The following is a 16,241-nucleotide window of genomic DNA, read 5'->3' on the forward strand; positions in this document are numbered from 1 at the left end:
CCTTTCGCGGCCATTTCTCCCCTAGTCATTGCTATCATAGAGATACGAAATAGTAGAAGAACCTTTGCAAGCAAATCCAGTTTTTGGGCTCAAACGTAACTTTTACTATTTCATATCAAGGATTGGCCGTTATTGTTCAACTGTACAAAGTCTGCACGTTGCCTTCTTTTTTTTTTTTACTACGCTCAACAGCTGGGAGTTGTGTGAATGAAATCCATGGCAAAACATCTTGAAAATGGCTCTTTCTAAATTTACAGCAACTTCAGCATTCATGTCTATATTTTTTAGTATCTCTATAGTGAAATCTACCCACAACTCTCCGCGCGCTAAAGACCCCCAGAGATAGACTCTATTGGAGTGGGCGGAGCATTTCCCATCGTGCCCCGCGGCTCCCGAGTATTTAACTGTTTCGCCGCCAGTTCTTATTTCTTTTTCGAAGAAATCTGCGGTGGATCCAGGCGGAGGTTCGTGTTCTTAATCCGTCACCATCCCCGGCCTGCGGGAAGGTCAGCCCCAGCCCAATTCGCCCGATCTCTTTCAAAAGATCGCCTCTTCCTAATCGAGGCAAGATTGGGATCCACTAGATCGAGGGGGGGGAGATCCCGGCCCAGGGAGGGTGGGGAAAATCAATGCATGGCAAGCCAAAATAGGATCTCTGCAAAGCAAAATCTTTGCATTGGCGAAGGTTCGAAATGCTGCTTTCGAGATTCTTTTTTTTAAGACGTTAAACATTTATTTAAAACATATATATAAATATATTGGGAAGTATCTTCCCAACTGCCTGCTTTAAATTGCATTTCTCTCTTCCCTCCCCAGGAATATATATATATATAAATATAAATATATATATATATATATATATATATATATATTTTCCTAGGGAGGGAAGAGAGAAATGCAATTTAAAGCAGGCAGTAGAGAAGAGACTTTGGTTGAGAAGGGAGGCTGAAATTTTGATTATTGCTTTTGCAAACTCCTTTAAAAGTGCAATGCGTTTGCAATTATCTTTAAAAAAAAAGGTTGCTGTAAAAGCTAATTTTAAATTTTGCAAGCCTAGTCCAGTGTTCTTTTTATTTTATTAATAAATCGGAGTCTTTAGGTGATGAAATTAACACATTTTGAGTTTGGGAGGGAGGCTTAATTTAGATTTAGATTTTGCAAAATTCCTTTGAAGTGCAATGCGTTTGCAATTACCTAAAAAAAAAGGTTGCGTTAAAAGCTCCTTTTTAATCTTGCAAGCCTAGTTCATTTTATTTTTTAATAAATCGGAGTCTTTTGGTGATGAAATTAACACAGACCTGTACTGAACTGTGCTGTGAGGATGTTTTTAATTTTCTGAAAAGACTCCAGCCTCATGTCGAAACATTCAACTTCATCACTGTTAAATTGTATTATAACTAGCTTTTTTCTTTCTCCCTCTACAGTTGGGCCGATGGGATTCTGCAGCTCAGCATTCCAGGTAAGATGGGCTTTTTAAATAAAAGCACATGTTTAAATTTCATTTAAAAAAAAAGATTGCACCACAAAGCCAACTGTTCTGCAGGCGGCAGCAATTCTAATGTTTGCTGCAATATTTATTTATTTGGAAATTTATATTGCCACCTATTTGCACATGGCGGCTCAAGGTGGCTGTAAAAGGAGAAAGAATTGGTTCATAAAATTAGCGAATTGAAAAACCTGGCTTGGCTGCAGTTATTAATTTGGTCAGTAAAAAAGGACGAAATAGTTGGGGGTGGAATATATTTAATATATATATGTATATGTAGCCATATAAATACGCAGTTAATTATATGTGATTTGCAGTGTATATGTGGTCTGCAGTGGAATGTAGAAATAAAAATAAATGGAAACGAAGATAATATTACATTTGAAGGAGGTAAACGAGATTTATATCTCCTAGTTGGTTTGAAGTTAGAAAAAGCTACAATGAAGAGATTCTGAACTCTCTCTTTCTGACGCTTTAATGGAGAAACTAAAAAGGATCTGAGTAGCCCCCAAAAAGGATAATTGACCAATTGGATTCCAGAAACTATTGTCTAATTTTTTTAAAAAAGCCCTTGTGAGGTTTAGATAACGAGAAAAAAAATATATTCATTTTTCCTGTGACTTGCTTTGCAGCTACAAGCAGAACGGATGTGTCTGTATTACAGGTAAGAAAAAGTGCAGAGACCCCATTTAAAAATCATTTTAAGGCGATTTTACTCTGCTGCAAGTAGTCCTCGACTTACAGCCATTATTGAACCCCCAAATCTCCGTTGCTAAGGACGACGGTTAAGTGAGTTTTCCCCCGTTTTACGACCTTTCCTTACTACAGTGCTTAAGTGAATGACTGCAGCTGTGAAATTAGCAGCACGGTTGTTAAGTGAATCTGGCTTTCCTAGAAGGTCGCAAGAGGGGGGGATCACATGATCACCGTCATAAATGAGTCAGTTGCCTGAACTCCAATCATGTGGCCAGAGGGATGCCTTAGTGGTTGTAAGTGAAATGTCATAAGTCGCATTTTTTTTCCACTATATGGATGGTTGTAAATTAAGGACTGTTTGTTTTCTAGTTGGCTGCTGACTTACAGTCTTTAAAAATATGTAGTATTAGTTATTAGTATTAGTTAGCCAAGATACTTAATATCATTCCTGTGTTCTATGATGTGCATAAAACAGACAAGCATATATCTGATGGTGGGTGATGTTCAGTTAACTGTCTGAGAACACGCAAAATCTTGATATATTTTTTTTGGGCAGTAAGCTTGGAGCTGAAACGTATAATTTTAGAATTGTCTTTGTCTTCTTCCTTTTTTCAGGGCACACGGTCATGAACCTGAAAATGTTCGCCCGAAAGGTTAAGATGCCCCATGAAGCTCTAATGAGGTGAGTTTCAAGGTTGTGGGTCCATTGTGTGCGAGACGCTGTTGTGTGACTTTGGCACTCGAAAGGATGAGTTCTGTTGTTGGACGACTTTTTTAAGTCAAATGGCAATTGAGTTACCAAAGCCCTGATCGGCCAAAGTTCTCTCACGCGAAATGTTTTTCTTCCTTTTTTTTCCCCCTTTTTATTAATTTGGGTTTTCTTTTCTATCCTTACAGACAGATCCACTTTAAAGAAAGGTGAGTCGGTATTTTAAGGATATTTTAGAGAATTGATGGTGGATTTTGGCTGGGCCTTTCAATCTGTAACAGGTAGTCCTCGGCTTATGGCCGCAATTCAAACCCAAAATTTCTGCTGCTAAGTGAGATGTGTTTTAAGTGAATCTTGCCCTGATTTTACGAACTTTCTTGGCACCGTTGTTAAGTGAATCACTGCAGCTGTTAAGTTAGTAACACGGCGATTAAAGGAAATCTGACTTTGACATCGCTTCTCAGGTCGCAAAAGCCATCATAAATATGAGACCGTTGACAAGCGTCTGAATTTTGATCACGTAACTTGAGGATACCACAACGATCATAAAAGGGTGAAAAAAACAAGCCAAAGTTTTAACTTTGACCAGTTAGCGAGTGGGTTGCCAATCAAGGAATTCCATCATATAGCCCCTGCCAGTTTGGAGAAAGCTATGCTAACCTATTGTACCAGTTTGAAGGCTGGTGTGGAGAGGGAAATGCTGTTTTGTGAGCAATGGCCCAGCACATGCGTGTAGCTCAACAAAAGTTGAACACGCGTGTGAGTGGACGCTAACCTGACACTCGCAACCGGCAGCCCCATCGCTCACAGTCTGGTAGCGGCTGGAAGTGGTGGCTGATTTTATATTATCTTGCTTATCTTATGCAAGACTAAATGGTTAAATCCGGATACTCCTCGATTTAGAATAGAATAGAATTTTTATTGGCCAGGTGTGATTGGACACACAAGGAATTTGTCTTGGTGCATAAGCTCTCAGTGGACATAAAAGATACCTTCATCAAGATACAACACTTAATGATAGTCACAGGGTACAAACTTACAGGCGCCATGGGCAAACAAAAGGGGTTTAGAGGGTCTCTTCCTATTTTACGAACGTTTTTTTCTGCCACAGTTGTTTAAAAGAATGACTTGCAGATAAGTGGATTCCATGGTTAAGCAAATCCTGCATCCTCCTGTTCAATAAAAATGTTTTCTCTTGGTTGTTTTTTTTTTATTGCGAGCCGCCTCTGGGTTAGATGGGGCAGTCCTATAAATTTAATAAACACATTAAAAACTTGAGCGTCGCGTATGAGAGCATACGCACCAAAGACAAATTCCTTGGGGCATCCAATCACACTTGGCCAACAAAGAATTCTATTCCGTTTTTTAAAAAAAATTACAGGAAAAGATGGGAGGCTATTAAAATCGGCGACTCCTTGTCCCAGTGATGAAAACCTATCGCGTCTTACCGTCTGTCTGGTGCCAGAACCTGGAAAGGTTGAACCCACTGGCGCCAGCCGATGGAAAAGAGGATGAATTCGCTTCGGAAGGAGCTGTCTGACGGGACCGGGCGTCTTAACCCCTAACCCCATTTTTGTCTCCCAAGAAATACTCTCGAGAATCTCGATTCCTGCTTTTTTTTTTCTTTTCACATCTTCATCATTTCTTTCAACAGCTTTCTAAAAGGAAATGAACCTTCTTGAAGTAATAGGAAGATTGCCTGCTTGACCAAAGTAAGTTTCCAGCTGCTCAATTCACAAATTTTGTAGAACCGGTGCTTGGTTCCCGCTGATAATGATGAGTTCAACACTTGGAATCTCGTTCGGCTGAATCTTGCTGTTGAGAATCGGAATCTGAGCATCGGTTGGGAACTAGGCCAGTCTGAGGTTTGGTTGGGGGGGGGGGAGATTATTGGTGCCCCAAATATTTTCCTCCTGCTTTCTTGAATCTCTTTATAGAGCAGGTGTTTCCAGAAAAGTTACAGCATGGCTGGCTGGGGGATTCTGGGAGTTTGTGGTCTACAAATATTAAAGGTTCTTAAATTGGGAGCATTAAGGACGTGGTGGCGTAGTGGCTAAGATGCTGAGCTTGTCGATCGAAAGTTCAGTGGTTCGAATCCCTAGTGCTGCGGAACAGGGTGAGCTCCTGTGACTTGTCCCAGCTTCTGCCAACCTAGCAGCTTGAAAGCACGTAAAAAATGCAAGTAGAAAAAATAGGGACCACCTTTGGTAGGAAGGGAACAGCATTCCGTGCGTCTTTGATGTTGAGTCATGCCGGCCACATGACCACGGAGACGTCTTCGGACAGCGCTGGCTCTTGTGCTTTGAAACGGAGATGAGCACCGCCCCCTAGAGTAGGGAACGACTAGCCCGTATGACTAGCGAGGGAGACCTTTACCTTTTTAAGTCCACAGATCTTAAGATTGGCAAAATTGGACATGCCTGGTTTACAGCATATCAGTTTGAGAGTGAAAACAGACCTGAGCTTCGTGATAGAAGGAGAACCTCAAATTTAATTGCTAGATTTTTCTTTGTTGGGGTGGCTGGTACTGGCTCACAAACGGGTTTCTATTAACTGATTAATAACAACCAGAATTTTTAACCTGGCTGGTGTATTTACGTATTCATGATAACGTTATTTCCTACAGATTGGAGAAGTCGGTCACAGTGTTTCTGGATGATGGAGAATGAACAGGTAAGAAATGCCTCGAGATAGCTTTACTCTATGTGTCGGCAAACTACGGTCCGTAGGTTAAATCTGGCCCGGCCGGTGACTTTTCATATGGCCCGCGAGCTAGGAAGGGGTGGTAGACCTAGATCTCAGCCTTGGTCAGGTATCTAGACATCCCGAAGGTTGAAACTTGAATAAAACTTATTGGTTAAATTTATTTGCCACCAATCTTGCTGCGGGTCTACCCTATAGGCAGCTAACAACAAAATTGGGAAGAAATGGGAGTAGATTTCGGATGTGGGTTTTAACACATAAACTGGCATTCTCGTGAGTGGTGCAGTGGCCTAGAGGTGGCACTCTCACCGCACAATCTGTGAGTTCGATCCTAGGTAGCGGCAAATATTTCTCTCTCTCTGGGCACCCTGAGAATGTATCTGCTGAACAAAACTCCGCACTGGCAACAGGAAGGGCATCCAGCCAATAAAACACTCGGCTAGCTCCATTCAGTTGTCCAGGCTCCACATCCCGATGCCAGGAATTTACAGGGGTCGTTAAAAGACATAAATAAATGTGCATTGTCATCCCTGCGTGTTGCAGTTTTGATGATGAATATAACTAGCTCACTTTGAACAAAATGAAACATCAGGAACTGCCTGAAAAACTGCAAAAGATGATGAATCTTATAAGCTGGATTCCTGATGGGTTTTCTTCTATTGCTGTATTTATTGTGTTGCTGATGTTTGGTTGTACACGTGTTTTGCATTTTTTTTTTCTTTCTGCCTGCAGGAAATAACTTGCAAGGAACAGCCCAAAACGTAGGTGAGTGAATTTTCCTGCCTATACACCTAAGTCTCGACAAGCACAATTGAGTCCAAAATTTCTGTTGCCGAGACAGTTGTTCCGTGAGTTGTTAATACGAGTCAAGCACTTGAATTTTGATCAGGTAACCCATGGGGTCATAAGTGTGAAAATGTTCACAAGTCAAGAAAGTTTCCAGTGCCGTCGTGACTTTGAATAGCCAGTAAATGAATGGTTGTAAGCCGAGGTGGGGTTTCAGCAGGTTCTGACCAGTTCTGGAGAACCGGTAGCAGAAATTTTGAGTAGTTCGGAGAACCGGTAGTAAAAATTCTGACTGGCCCCACCCCCATCTAGTCTCTGCCTCCCGAGTCCCAGCTGATCCGGGAGGAAATGGGGATTTTGCAGTAACCTCTCCCTGGATTGGGGAGAGAATGGAGATTTTACAGTATCCTTGCCAAGCCACACCCACAGAATCAGTAGTAAAAAAATTTTTGAAACCCACCACTGGTTGTAGGTGAAGGACTATCTGTAGACAAGATAAAGTTAGCAGAGTTTGACAAATCTACCTGGATTCATAGCTCTCGCTAAATCACAGTCTGTGGCTCGGGGCAATTGTGTGGTTAGTGGTGTGTAAGCTAGATTTTTGTGGGATTTCTGATGCCTGTCCTGGCTGGCTCTCAATGATGAGATCTTTACCGCCCCAGTCTGATTTCCTGTGACTGAGTGGTCCCTCTGACTACCCCAAAGCCGGCTCTACTCTACAGTAGTGGTCAAAATTGTGGAAATCTTTTGGGAAAAAATGTATTTTTGAGGTTTGATGGCTAATGGCACCGCTTGTTTTTTGGAGTTTCAAGATAATCCTCTTCCACTGCTGGAATAACCTGGGAATAGCCCAGACCATCACCCAATGGAAAATCTATGCAGCCAATTTAAGAAACTGGTTAGTCAGAAGCGACCCAGCAATAAAACCCAGTTAATAGAAGCCATCCTTCAATCTTGGTTTCACATTAGAACAGCTGCAGAACTCAAAGACTTGGTTCACTCCATGGGAAGACGTTGTAAGGCCGTCATTCCTGCTAAAGGTTACCCAACTATTAACTGGCATGGGGATCGTTTTTGTATATCTCATCTTTCTACGGTGATCATTTTTGTCTTACCTCATTTTTTCTATGTGTTTCATTTTTCTTCTTTATCCTGTGCTATTCTAAAAGCAAATCCTTCATAAAAGTTATTGCATTGCATTCTTGATTAAATTACTTTTCGACTGAGATATAATTTTTTATGGTATTACTCCCAAAAATAAAGTGGTGTTATTAGCTAGTTTTAGAAAATGCACTTTTTCCAAAAGGTTTCCACAATTTTGGCCACTACTGTAGGTCAGTCTGAGAATTTATGGCTTGCCTGCCTCCTTTACATGTTGCATTTTTTTTCCCTCTTAAGCTCAGAATTAACACATGCTGGTCCTGCCATATTTTTCCTTGCACAGGTGGTTCCCAGAGGGTTTTTGCTGGACCCCGCAGAGCCTGAAATCTGCTATTTCCCACTGGAAGAGGTGAGACTCCATTTCTAACACCAGACATAATAGTAAAAAAAAAAAAAAAAGCGGGGGGGGGGGAGATTGCTTTTGTGGAAACAAGCTACCAAGAACACAGATTGAAATCTCAGATGGACAGGAATTTGTCTAGTTTAGTGAAAAGAAAGTCTAGGGGTGACACAATAGCACTCTTCCAATATTTGAGGGGTTGCCACAAAGAAAAAAGGGAGAGTCAAGTTATTTTCCAAAGCACCTGGAGGCAGGACAAGAAGCAACGGATGGAAACTAACCAAGGAGAGAAGCAATCTAGAAATAAGGAGAAATTTCCTGGCAGTTAAAACTAAAGCGGTGGAACAATTTGCCTTCAAAAGTTGTGAATGCTCCAACGCTGGAGTTTTTAAGAAGAGGTTGGATAATCATTTGTCTGAAGTGGTGTAGGGTTTCCTGCCTAAGCAGGGGGTTGGACGATATTGCTATTTTTTGTTTCTTGTGTATCATCACCTCCCTAGTTCAAATTTGCAGTCTTTGTACTCAAAAAAAAAAAGCATATTTATTCTCATTGACCCTTGAGAGTCAACGTACGTTGTAATTTACAGATTACTTCAGCAGCTCCTCAAGTTTCGATCTTGTTGTGGTCTGCCAGCAGCCTGCGGAGCTGGCAAGGGAGCCAAGACAGCGATGAGGCTGAGGAAGAGCATGGGCCAGTCCTGGAGGCTGGGGAAGGCCCGGATGAGGGCTGTCTTCCTAATGCACGAATGAGAAGAGCTGCCAGAAGGCAAGAGCAGCTGAAGCAAACTCAAGAGATGATTGGCCCCTCCCATAAGGCTTAAAACAGACCAGCAGTGGTGTTTGAGCTCTCTGCCGGAAAACAACGTTGTAGCTGCGTCTTCGGCTTTGTCCATGTCTTTGTTTTTGTGGCTTTTGGACGTTTGCCAGGAAGGGCCTTTGGCAGTTTGGACTAAGGTTTGATAGCTGTCTTCAAATACCTGTAACATCTAAAATTCAAGATTGGCTGGAAATATTTTTACTAGCTTCTCTCCCCCCCCCAACAAAACAAAACAAAGAACCCATATGTTTTGGGTTCTCTTTTAAAAACTATTATAACTAGAAGATGTCACAGTGTTTGCTGTTAGGGTATGTGGATGACATATATTTTATTAGTAAACAGTACTCACAAGCTCACTCTTGCCAGGCAGTTGGGAAAAAAATTGCAGCTAAAAAGCCTCTTGTTACCTAGGTGTAGAGATAAACAAAACAACAGGGAGTTATATATAGTACGTCAAACAAAGAAAATAAAACGATTATTAGAGAAATACAATATGTTAGATTGTATCAGTGTATCAGCTCCTGTGGATATTAAGCTTCCAGAAAAGACGCCTAGAGAGTGATTGGAGGGCCAGTCATTCTGAATCCAATCGAACATTAGTACGGTCCCATATTCAAACCTATCTAGTGGCGATAAGAACCGCAAAACGTGAATATTTTTCCGTTCTTATTGCATCGGCAGATAACCGCCCAGCCGCCCTGTTTAGGGTGACCCGCTCCCTCCTCCACCAGGGAGCATGAGAGGACCCCTTGCAAGGGCGTGCTGAGGATTTTGGAAAATATCTGCACGATAAAATCGCTCGGATTCGGGATGGTCTGGACGCTGATTGGGTAGATGGGATGACGGAGGTAGGTCTTGAGGATGTTATCTGGGAAGCGGTCGATACTGTGGCTCCCGAGGACATGGACTGGGGAGGCTGAATGCGACCACATGTTTATTGGACCCGTGTACCTCCTGGCTGGTACTGGCCACCCGGGAGGTTACGCGAGGCTGGCTCCAGGGAATTGTCAACGCTTCCTTGACGGAGGGTGTCTTCCCTACCACCTTGAAAGAGGCAGTGGTGAGGCCCCTCAAGAAGCCCTCCCTGGATCCAGTTGCTTTAGCGAACTATCGTCCCGTCTCCAACCTTCGTATTGTGGTGAAGATTGTTGAGAGTGTGGTGGCGCGACAGCTCCCCCGGTACCTGGATGAAACTGTCTATCCTAACCCGTGCCAGTCTGGCTTCCGGCCTGGGTACAGCACGGAGACGGCATTGGCCGTGTTGGTAGATGATCTCTGGAGGGTTCGGGACATGGGTTGTTTCTCTGCCCTGGCCCTATTAGATCTCAGCGGCTTTTGATACCATCGACCATGGTATCTTGCTGCGACGGCTTAGGAGTGGGGGGCACCGTGGGGTGGTTCTCCTCCTATCTTTCTGATGGGTCACAGACGGTGTTGGCAGGAGGGCAGAGATCGGCCGCAAGGTGCCTCGTGCCACAGGGGTCGGTTCTCTCGCCTCTTCTGTTCAACATCTACATGAAGCCGCTAGGTGAGATCATCCGTGGTTTTCGGGTGCGATGCCATCTGTACGCTGATGATACCCAGCTGTACATTTCCACCCCTAACCACCCCAACGAGGCCGTGGAAATGATGTCCCGGTGTCTGGAGGCCGTGCGGGTCTGGATGGGGAAAAACAGGCTTCGACTCAACTCTTCCAAGACTGTGAATCTGTGGATGTCTGCACCCCAGTACAACCAGCTGACTCCATCGCTGACTGTTGGGGGCGAGTCATTGGCCCCCATGGAGAGGGTGCGCAATCTAGGCGTCCTCCTGGATGTACGGCTGTCTTTAGAAGAGCATATGATGGCCGTTGCCAGGGGAGCTTTTTATCAGGTTCGCCTGATACGCCAGTTGCATCCCTTCCTAGACCGGGATTCCCTATGCATGGTCACTTCCCGCCTGAACTACTGTAATGCTCTCTACTTGGGGCTCCCCTTGAAGAGCACCCGGAGGCTCCAACTGGTTCAGAATGCGGCTGCGCAGGTAATTGAGGGAGTAACTCGAGGCTCCCATGTAACACCTTTCCTGCGTAATCTACACTAGTTTCCGGTGGTCTGGGTGCAATTCAAGGTGTTGGTTACCACTTTTAAGGCCTTCAATGTGGGGGCTCCTGCCCTCTGGAATGAGCTGCCTCCCTGACCTCCGGACCTTTCGACGCAAGCTAAAGACTTTTTTGTTTCATCGTGCAGGGCTAGCTTAATGTTGTTGTAATGGGGGTTTTACTATAGTTGTAGTCTGATTTGGCCTGATTTCTTAAAATGTTTCTGAATTTTTGTGATATTTGTTTTTATTTGGCTGTAAACCGCCCTGAGTCCTTCAGGAGAAGGGCGGTATATAAATTAAATTAATAAATTAAATAAATAAGAATGATGTTGAACCAGAGAATGCGATAAAAGAGGTGTACCAATATGCTACATCTATCCCAGTGGTCAAGGCCTGATGTAACCAATGCTGTTAGTACATTTAAGTCGGAGGCACCAAAACAAAAAAAGTTTGCTGATACTTAGAAAACCGGATGAAACTTCTGAAGTTGGGGGATATCTGCAGGATTTTCCCCCCACTTGTTAAAAACATTTTGGTACATGTCAGAAAAAAAAATGTATTGGCAATCCATTCTGTGTATGGTAAACTTCTTTTAAATGTGTATAAAGTTGCTGCTATTAATAAATACACTAGTTTGGGAAAAAATGCTATGGTTCGTTTGTTTTCGTAACTGGATGGATGGAGGGTGATTTATCTAATTGGGTAACAATTAATCTAATGCCTCCTTCCTCACAACAATCCTGTGAGGTGGGTTGGGCTGAGAAGGACTGGCCGAAAGCTGGCTAAAGGGGGACTAGAACTCACCATCTTCCTAGCGATTTCCTCGGAAAGTCACCCAACCAGCATTCATGGCTAAGACGGGGCTAGAACTCCCAGTATCCTGGTGATTGGCCCAAAGTCACTCAGGTAGTTTTCATACCTAAAATGGGACTAGAACTCAACAATTTCTCTTGCTTTTTCGTTCCTTTGCAAGCGTTTCCAACAGCCCTCCAGCTTCTATACCTTCACAGTTCCTGAGAACGTTTTATGTTCAGGATACGGTGGCTTAGGGATAAATCAGAAAAATAATGTGTTAACTTTGTACTCTGAAGTACATTTTTGTTCTTAACACCACTCCAAAATCTTTTGAGATAAGCAGACAATTCCAACCCTTCCACCATGTGGCTTGGTACTATTTAGATACTATTTTTTTTTATAGATACTACTATATATCTTACCCTCGGCAAAGGTCATTTGGTGTAGGAGAGAGGTCAAACAGGCACTCTGGAAGTTTCTATACTGGCCATTTTGCACTTAAAAGCAGCTGTTCCGTGACCCAAAGGTGCTTTTTTGGACTTTCTGGGTTTTTCTTTGAAGGCGTTTTGCTTCTCAATCTGCTTTGAAAAAGCACCTTCAGCACGTCCTGGATGGCTGAGAATCTCTGTAGGCAAGTGAGCTGTCCCATTTTGTAACCTCTCGCCACCGTTGTTAAGTGAACCGTAGTTCCTAAGTAACACAAGTGGGTCTTCCCCACCCTCGACGGGTCGGAAGGTCGCAAAAAGGGATCACACAATCCCAGCACACTACAACTGTCCTAAGTGCACACCAGAGATTTTTTTTTTAAAAAAAATAGCTTTTATTAAACATTTTTCACCTTTTAAAAAACGAGAAAACAAGACAAACGTAACAATGTAGAGTGGTTTCACAGCCTTCGTGCGTTTTGGATCTTTGATCCCCGTGACGATGGGGATGTCGCCACTGAAAAATGACCGCATGTTGCTTTTTCAGCGTTGTGAATTCGAACAATCGCTAGACAAAACGTTGGTAAGCCAAGATCTTAACCTGGGCATGTTTTCAGACCCTTGGGAATGCGCGATACCTCATGCCACGCAACGCCTTGGGTCAAGAAAAGAGGCAAGTAGCAAAAGAAAGCCTTTGACTGCTCTTGTTAGCAACCTGCTCGGACTTGCACAAAAAAACGGTGGGACAAATCTGTGGAAAAGGTTGATTGCAAGTTCCCATCTTATATAACTTGGCTATGCCCCCAGCGGTCTTTTTTAATCTCCCTCCCTGTCTCCGGTCCCCCCCTTCTGGCGCCTGGCATTCCAAAGCCGTTGGCAGCTGCCGCTCTGGGCACCCTCCCAGCAGCTGGCAGGGGCCGAGGAATCCACGCAGGCTGAAGGAACAGGTTCAGGCCTGTTGTGGCTGTGAGATCCAGCCCTTCGGCCTGCCCTCTCCGCTCGTCCTCGCCATGCTGGTTTCTGTCCGGAAAACTTGCAATGGGTCATTTTGGGCTGGTCGTTTTTTGGATCCTTTTGGGCACGGCTGTTCTGGGCTATGTCGGAACTTGGGAACTGGCGACGGAGGTACCGACCGGTGGGCGGCCCTCGGCGCTTTGCCCTGCCGATGACAGCCCGGCGGCAAAGCCGCCGGAGGAACAGCTGCCAGTGCAGCCCAGATTTAGCAGCTGCATGCTGCGATGCACCTCCCACGCGTACGAAGCCTATACGGCGATGCTGGCATCCGGCGACTTCAAGAGCATGACGACGTCGCTGAAAGTCAACGAAGGCAGGCAAGGTGAGCGGGAGGGCCATGGGATGGGTGCCAGGCTCCGACTGGATGCCAGCTCTGCAACCAATCAGACCCAAGCAGGGGATGGGCTTTGGAGACTCCGCCCTGGAGCACTGGCAGCTGTACAACAGCTGTCTGGGGGCCCCGTTCCCAGGGCTTTTGAGTTCCTGGCGAGGGGGGTTTCGAAATAGGAGGGGAGTCCTCTGCAATCGATTCCCGTGGAATCTTTGGTCCCCCATAAAACTGATGGTCGTTGTAGTCCCAACTGGATCTGATGTTAGCGCTTCTAAATTAAAATGGGCAAGGAAAGAAGAAAGCTGCAAAGATCGTGAAGGAAATCTGAAGCGTGTTTATACAACTCCGTTTGAAGTCTGGTGTTGTAACTTAGGGGAAATCTGCAGTTTTTAAAATTGCGATGAATTGGGTTTCTGTGGCTTCCAGCCAAATTCTGGTGGTGTGAATTAGATCAACTGAGAAAGGAAGGCTGGGTATTTTAATTTTTTTACGTTATAATTTATAGACTATAACTTATACTTTATATGATATTGTTTCGTTTCTTTGTTACCTTTCCTCTCCTCTATCTTCCTTTCCTCTCCTCTCCTTTCCTGTCCTTCCCTCCCCTTTCCTTTCCTCTATCTTCCTTTCCTCCCCTCCCTTTTCCTTTCCTTTCCTTTCCTCTATCTTCCTTTTCTCCCCTTCCCTCCCTTTCCTTTCCTCCCCTCTATCTTCCTTTCCTCTCCTCTCCTCCCCTTTCCTCCCCTTTCCTATTTTCTTTCCTTTCCTCCCCTTTCCTTTCCTTTCTCCCTCCCTCCTCCCTCCTTTTCTTTCCTTTCCTCCCCTTTCCTTTCCTCCCCTTTTCTTTCCTTTCCTCCCCTTTCCTTTCTTTTCCTTTATCTTCCTTTCCTCCCCTCCCCTCCCCTTTCCTTTCTCCTTCCCTTTTATCTTTTCCTTTCCTTCTTTTATCCTTTCATTCCCTTCTTTTTTTATCCTCTATTTCCCTCTCCCCTCCCCTCTCCTCTGCCTATCGCATCTAAGTGACTCTGTGCAGTTTACAACATACTGCCTCTCTTCTTCTCACAGGGGCAGAGCAGGAATTCTGCTGGGTGCTTCGTCTCCGTTGCCAGCGAGGCGTCCGTCTCACCAAAGCCTTCGTCCTGCTGAACTTGGAGCAGCCTCTGGATCAGAGCCGGCCTTTCCCTCTCCGCCTCCTCCTCACTGCTCCACCTTGGCCCCATCCTCTCTTGCAACCTCGGTCCAAGAGACGGGACCCCCGGTTGCTGAACGTGGAAGCCTGCGGCGTCCGGTTTGATGTGACGGAGCCCTTCCGCGACGCCGAAGGAGGCCGAGACGCCGAAATGTGCGTGAAAGTTGCGTGTCCGGAAGGAGACACCTGCGAGGACCTGCAATTGAGTCTGCGCTGCCCACCTTTCCTGGCCACTCTGTGGCGCAGCCTGCCTCATCCTGATGGCTAAACAGATGGAGGGTTTCTTCTGCAAGGTTACCAGGAGGAAGATGAAGGGCTCCACACAAGCTTGAGTTCAGCTGCTGAGGCAATCTTCGGACCGGTTCCTCTGCAGGATTCATTTATATTTGGCAATGTTTCAATTGCTCCAAGCGAAGACATAGGATATGTTGCAGGCGTGTGCAGGCCACAGCTGCGCACACTCGGTCATGCGTTGAATGCTATTCCAGGCGGCAATGTTGGGACGATAGTTTTAACTGGTTAACAACCGTGTGACTAACCTAGCGACTGCAGTGATTCACTTAACAACCGTGGCAAGAACCGGGGCAAAACTCACTTAACAAATGTTTTACGTAGCCACAGGAATGTTGGGCTCAATTATGGTCATAAGTCAAGGACTACCTATAAAGAGATGGGGCTGATTTGGTGTCGTCTGTTACAAAGTTTTGCAAACCTACCACCAATGTCAAGCGATTACTTAGCTTGCTAAAAGAAGAGATTTCAACTAGCAAAAACAATGCAATGCTTTGAAGACCTCTTTTTCTCTTTTACCTGAGATTTTTTTTTTTTTAATTTACATTTATATCCCGCCGTTCTCCGGAGACTCAGGGCGGCTTACAGTGTGTAAGGCAATAGTCTCATTCTATTTGTATATTTACAAAGTCAACTTATTGCCCCCCCAACAATCTGGGTCCTCATTTTACCTACCTTATAAAGGATGGAAGGCTGAGTCAACCTTGGGCCTGGTGGGACTAGAACCTGCAGTAATTGCAGGCAGCTGATAGGATCTTCGTAATTTCTGCAGAACGCACGAACTTATTACAGGCTGGACGTTCTCTCCGTTTGTGTTGTTCTTGTAATCTTGGCTGTTGGGATTAAGCATAAGAAAAATATATTAAGATGGCGCATCCCCGTTGTAGGACAGATTTCACTAGACTTTTAAAATGTCCTCGAAAGGAATAACAATCTTCTGAAAAGGTGCGGGGGTAAAAACTTCTGAAATCAGGTCTCTGTATTTCCTCATGAAATGTAACCTTGAACGTTGCGGGATGGTGGCATGTCATGCAATATTTATCTGGGCTCCGTGGTCTCTTGTTCACTGTTCTCTATCCATTCCTTTGTTTATCTATAAGGTTTTCCTTGTCTGTTTTTGGAAGTCTATATTTTTGGGAGAAGACATCCATTGTAGATTCAGTCAAAACTCTTTATCTAAAATGTTGGGAGGAAAGGGAATCAAAAGAAAATTATGTAATGTTGCCATGTTGTTGGGGGGGGGGCTTCTGAAATAAAGTAAGCCTCTGCTGAAATCTCTGCTATGCTTATTTCTGATCAGTGGAATTTTTCTTTTTTTATACAAGACTATCTTCACTTCTGACTTTAGTTTTGAAACCCCTGTTTTAAGGAATAGACAAAAGAGGGAGGAAAAAAAAAACCAGAAGATTGGCTAAA

At 44.3% G+C, this 16,241-nt stretch overlaps 1 protein-coding gene, 1 long non-coding RNA gene and 5 other non-coding genes across 8 annotated transcripts; all 7 read left to right on the forward strand.

The window, feature by feature from the left end:
• Positions 1-406: 406 nt before the first annotated feature.
• On the forward strand, positions 407-2,864 carry LOC131186612 (uncharacterized). Its single transcript, XR_009152397.1, has 4 exons — positions 407-464; positions 1,425-1,459; positions 2,119-2,150; positions 2,798-2,864. It is a non-coding gene; the product is annotated as an uncharacterized LOC131186612 (long non-coding RNA).
• LOC131186901 (small nucleolar RNA SNORD26) lies at positions 1,922-1,992 on the forward strand. Its single transcript, XR_009152436.1, has one exon. It is a non-coding gene; the product is annotated as a small nucleolar RNA SNORD26 (small nucleolar RNA).
• A 1,445-nt stretch (positions 2,865-4,309) lies between the features above and the next one.
• On the forward strand, positions 4,310-4,437 carry LOC131186905 (small nucleolar RNA SNORD22). The gene has a single exon (XR_009152439.1). It is a non-coding gene; the product is annotated as a small nucleolar RNA SNORD22 (small nucleolar RNA).
• Positions 4,438-4,660: 223 nt separating this feature from the next.
• LOC131186902 (small nucleolar RNA SNORD30) lies at positions 4,661-4,732 on the forward strand. Its single transcript, XR_009152437.1, has one exon. It is a non-coding gene; the product is annotated as a small nucleolar RNA SNORD30 (small nucleolar RNA).
• A 1,405-nt stretch (positions 4,733-6,137) lies between these two features.
• Positions 6,138-6,202, forward strand: LOC131186900 (small nucleolar RNA SNORD29). The gene has a single exon (XR_009152435.1). It is a non-coding gene; the product is annotated as a small nucleolar RNA SNORD29 (small nucleolar RNA).
• Positions 6,203-7,012: 810 nt separating this feature from the next.
• Positions 7,013-7,080, forward strand: LOC131186904 (small nucleolar RNA SNORD31). Its single transcript, XR_009152438.1, has one exon. It is a non-coding gene; the product is annotated as a small nucleolar RNA SNORD31 (small nucleolar RNA).
• Positions 7,081-12,836: 5,756 nt separating this feature from the next.
• LOC131186611 (uncharacterized) lies at positions 12,837-16,206 on the forward strand. 2 transcript variants are annotated; one of them, XM_058160371.1, is made up of 2 exons: positions 12,837-13,336; positions 14,411-16,085. In XM_058160371.1, exons 1-2 carry the CDS (start codon positions 13,039-13,041, stop codon positions 14,800-14,802), a joined length of 690 nt encoding a protein of 229 aa, XP_058016354.1. In that variant the 5' UTR covers positions 12,837-13,038; the 3' UTR covers positions 14,803-16,085. The 2 variants fall into 2 exon arrangements, 1 of the variants encoding a protein (XP_058016354.1); XR_009152396.1 differs by lacking the exon at positions 12,837-13,336 and adding an exon at positions 13,349-13,818 and having other exon boundaries at positions 14,411-16,206.
• The last annotated feature ends 35 nt before the right edge of the window (positions 16,207-16,241 follow it).

This window comes from Ahaetulla prasina, chromosome 17 (assembly GCF_028640845.1).
Source record: "Ahaetulla prasina isolate Xishuangbanna chromosome 17, ASM2864084v1, whole genome shotgun sequence".
NCBI lineage: Eukaryota > Metazoa > Chordata > Lepidosauria > Squamata > Colubridae > Ahaetulla > Ahaetulla prasina.

Bases quoted from the DNA above. Each gene is read 5' to 3' on its own strand.
- LOC131186611 (XM_058160371.1), top strand. From the start codon at position 13,039: ATGGGTCATTTTGGGCTGGTCGTTTTTTGGATCCTTTTGGGCACGGCT. The intron at 13,337-14,410 runs GTGAGCGGGAGG...TTCTTCTCACAG, and splicing joins AGTCAACGAAGGCAGGCAAG to GGGCAGAGCAGGAATTCTGC.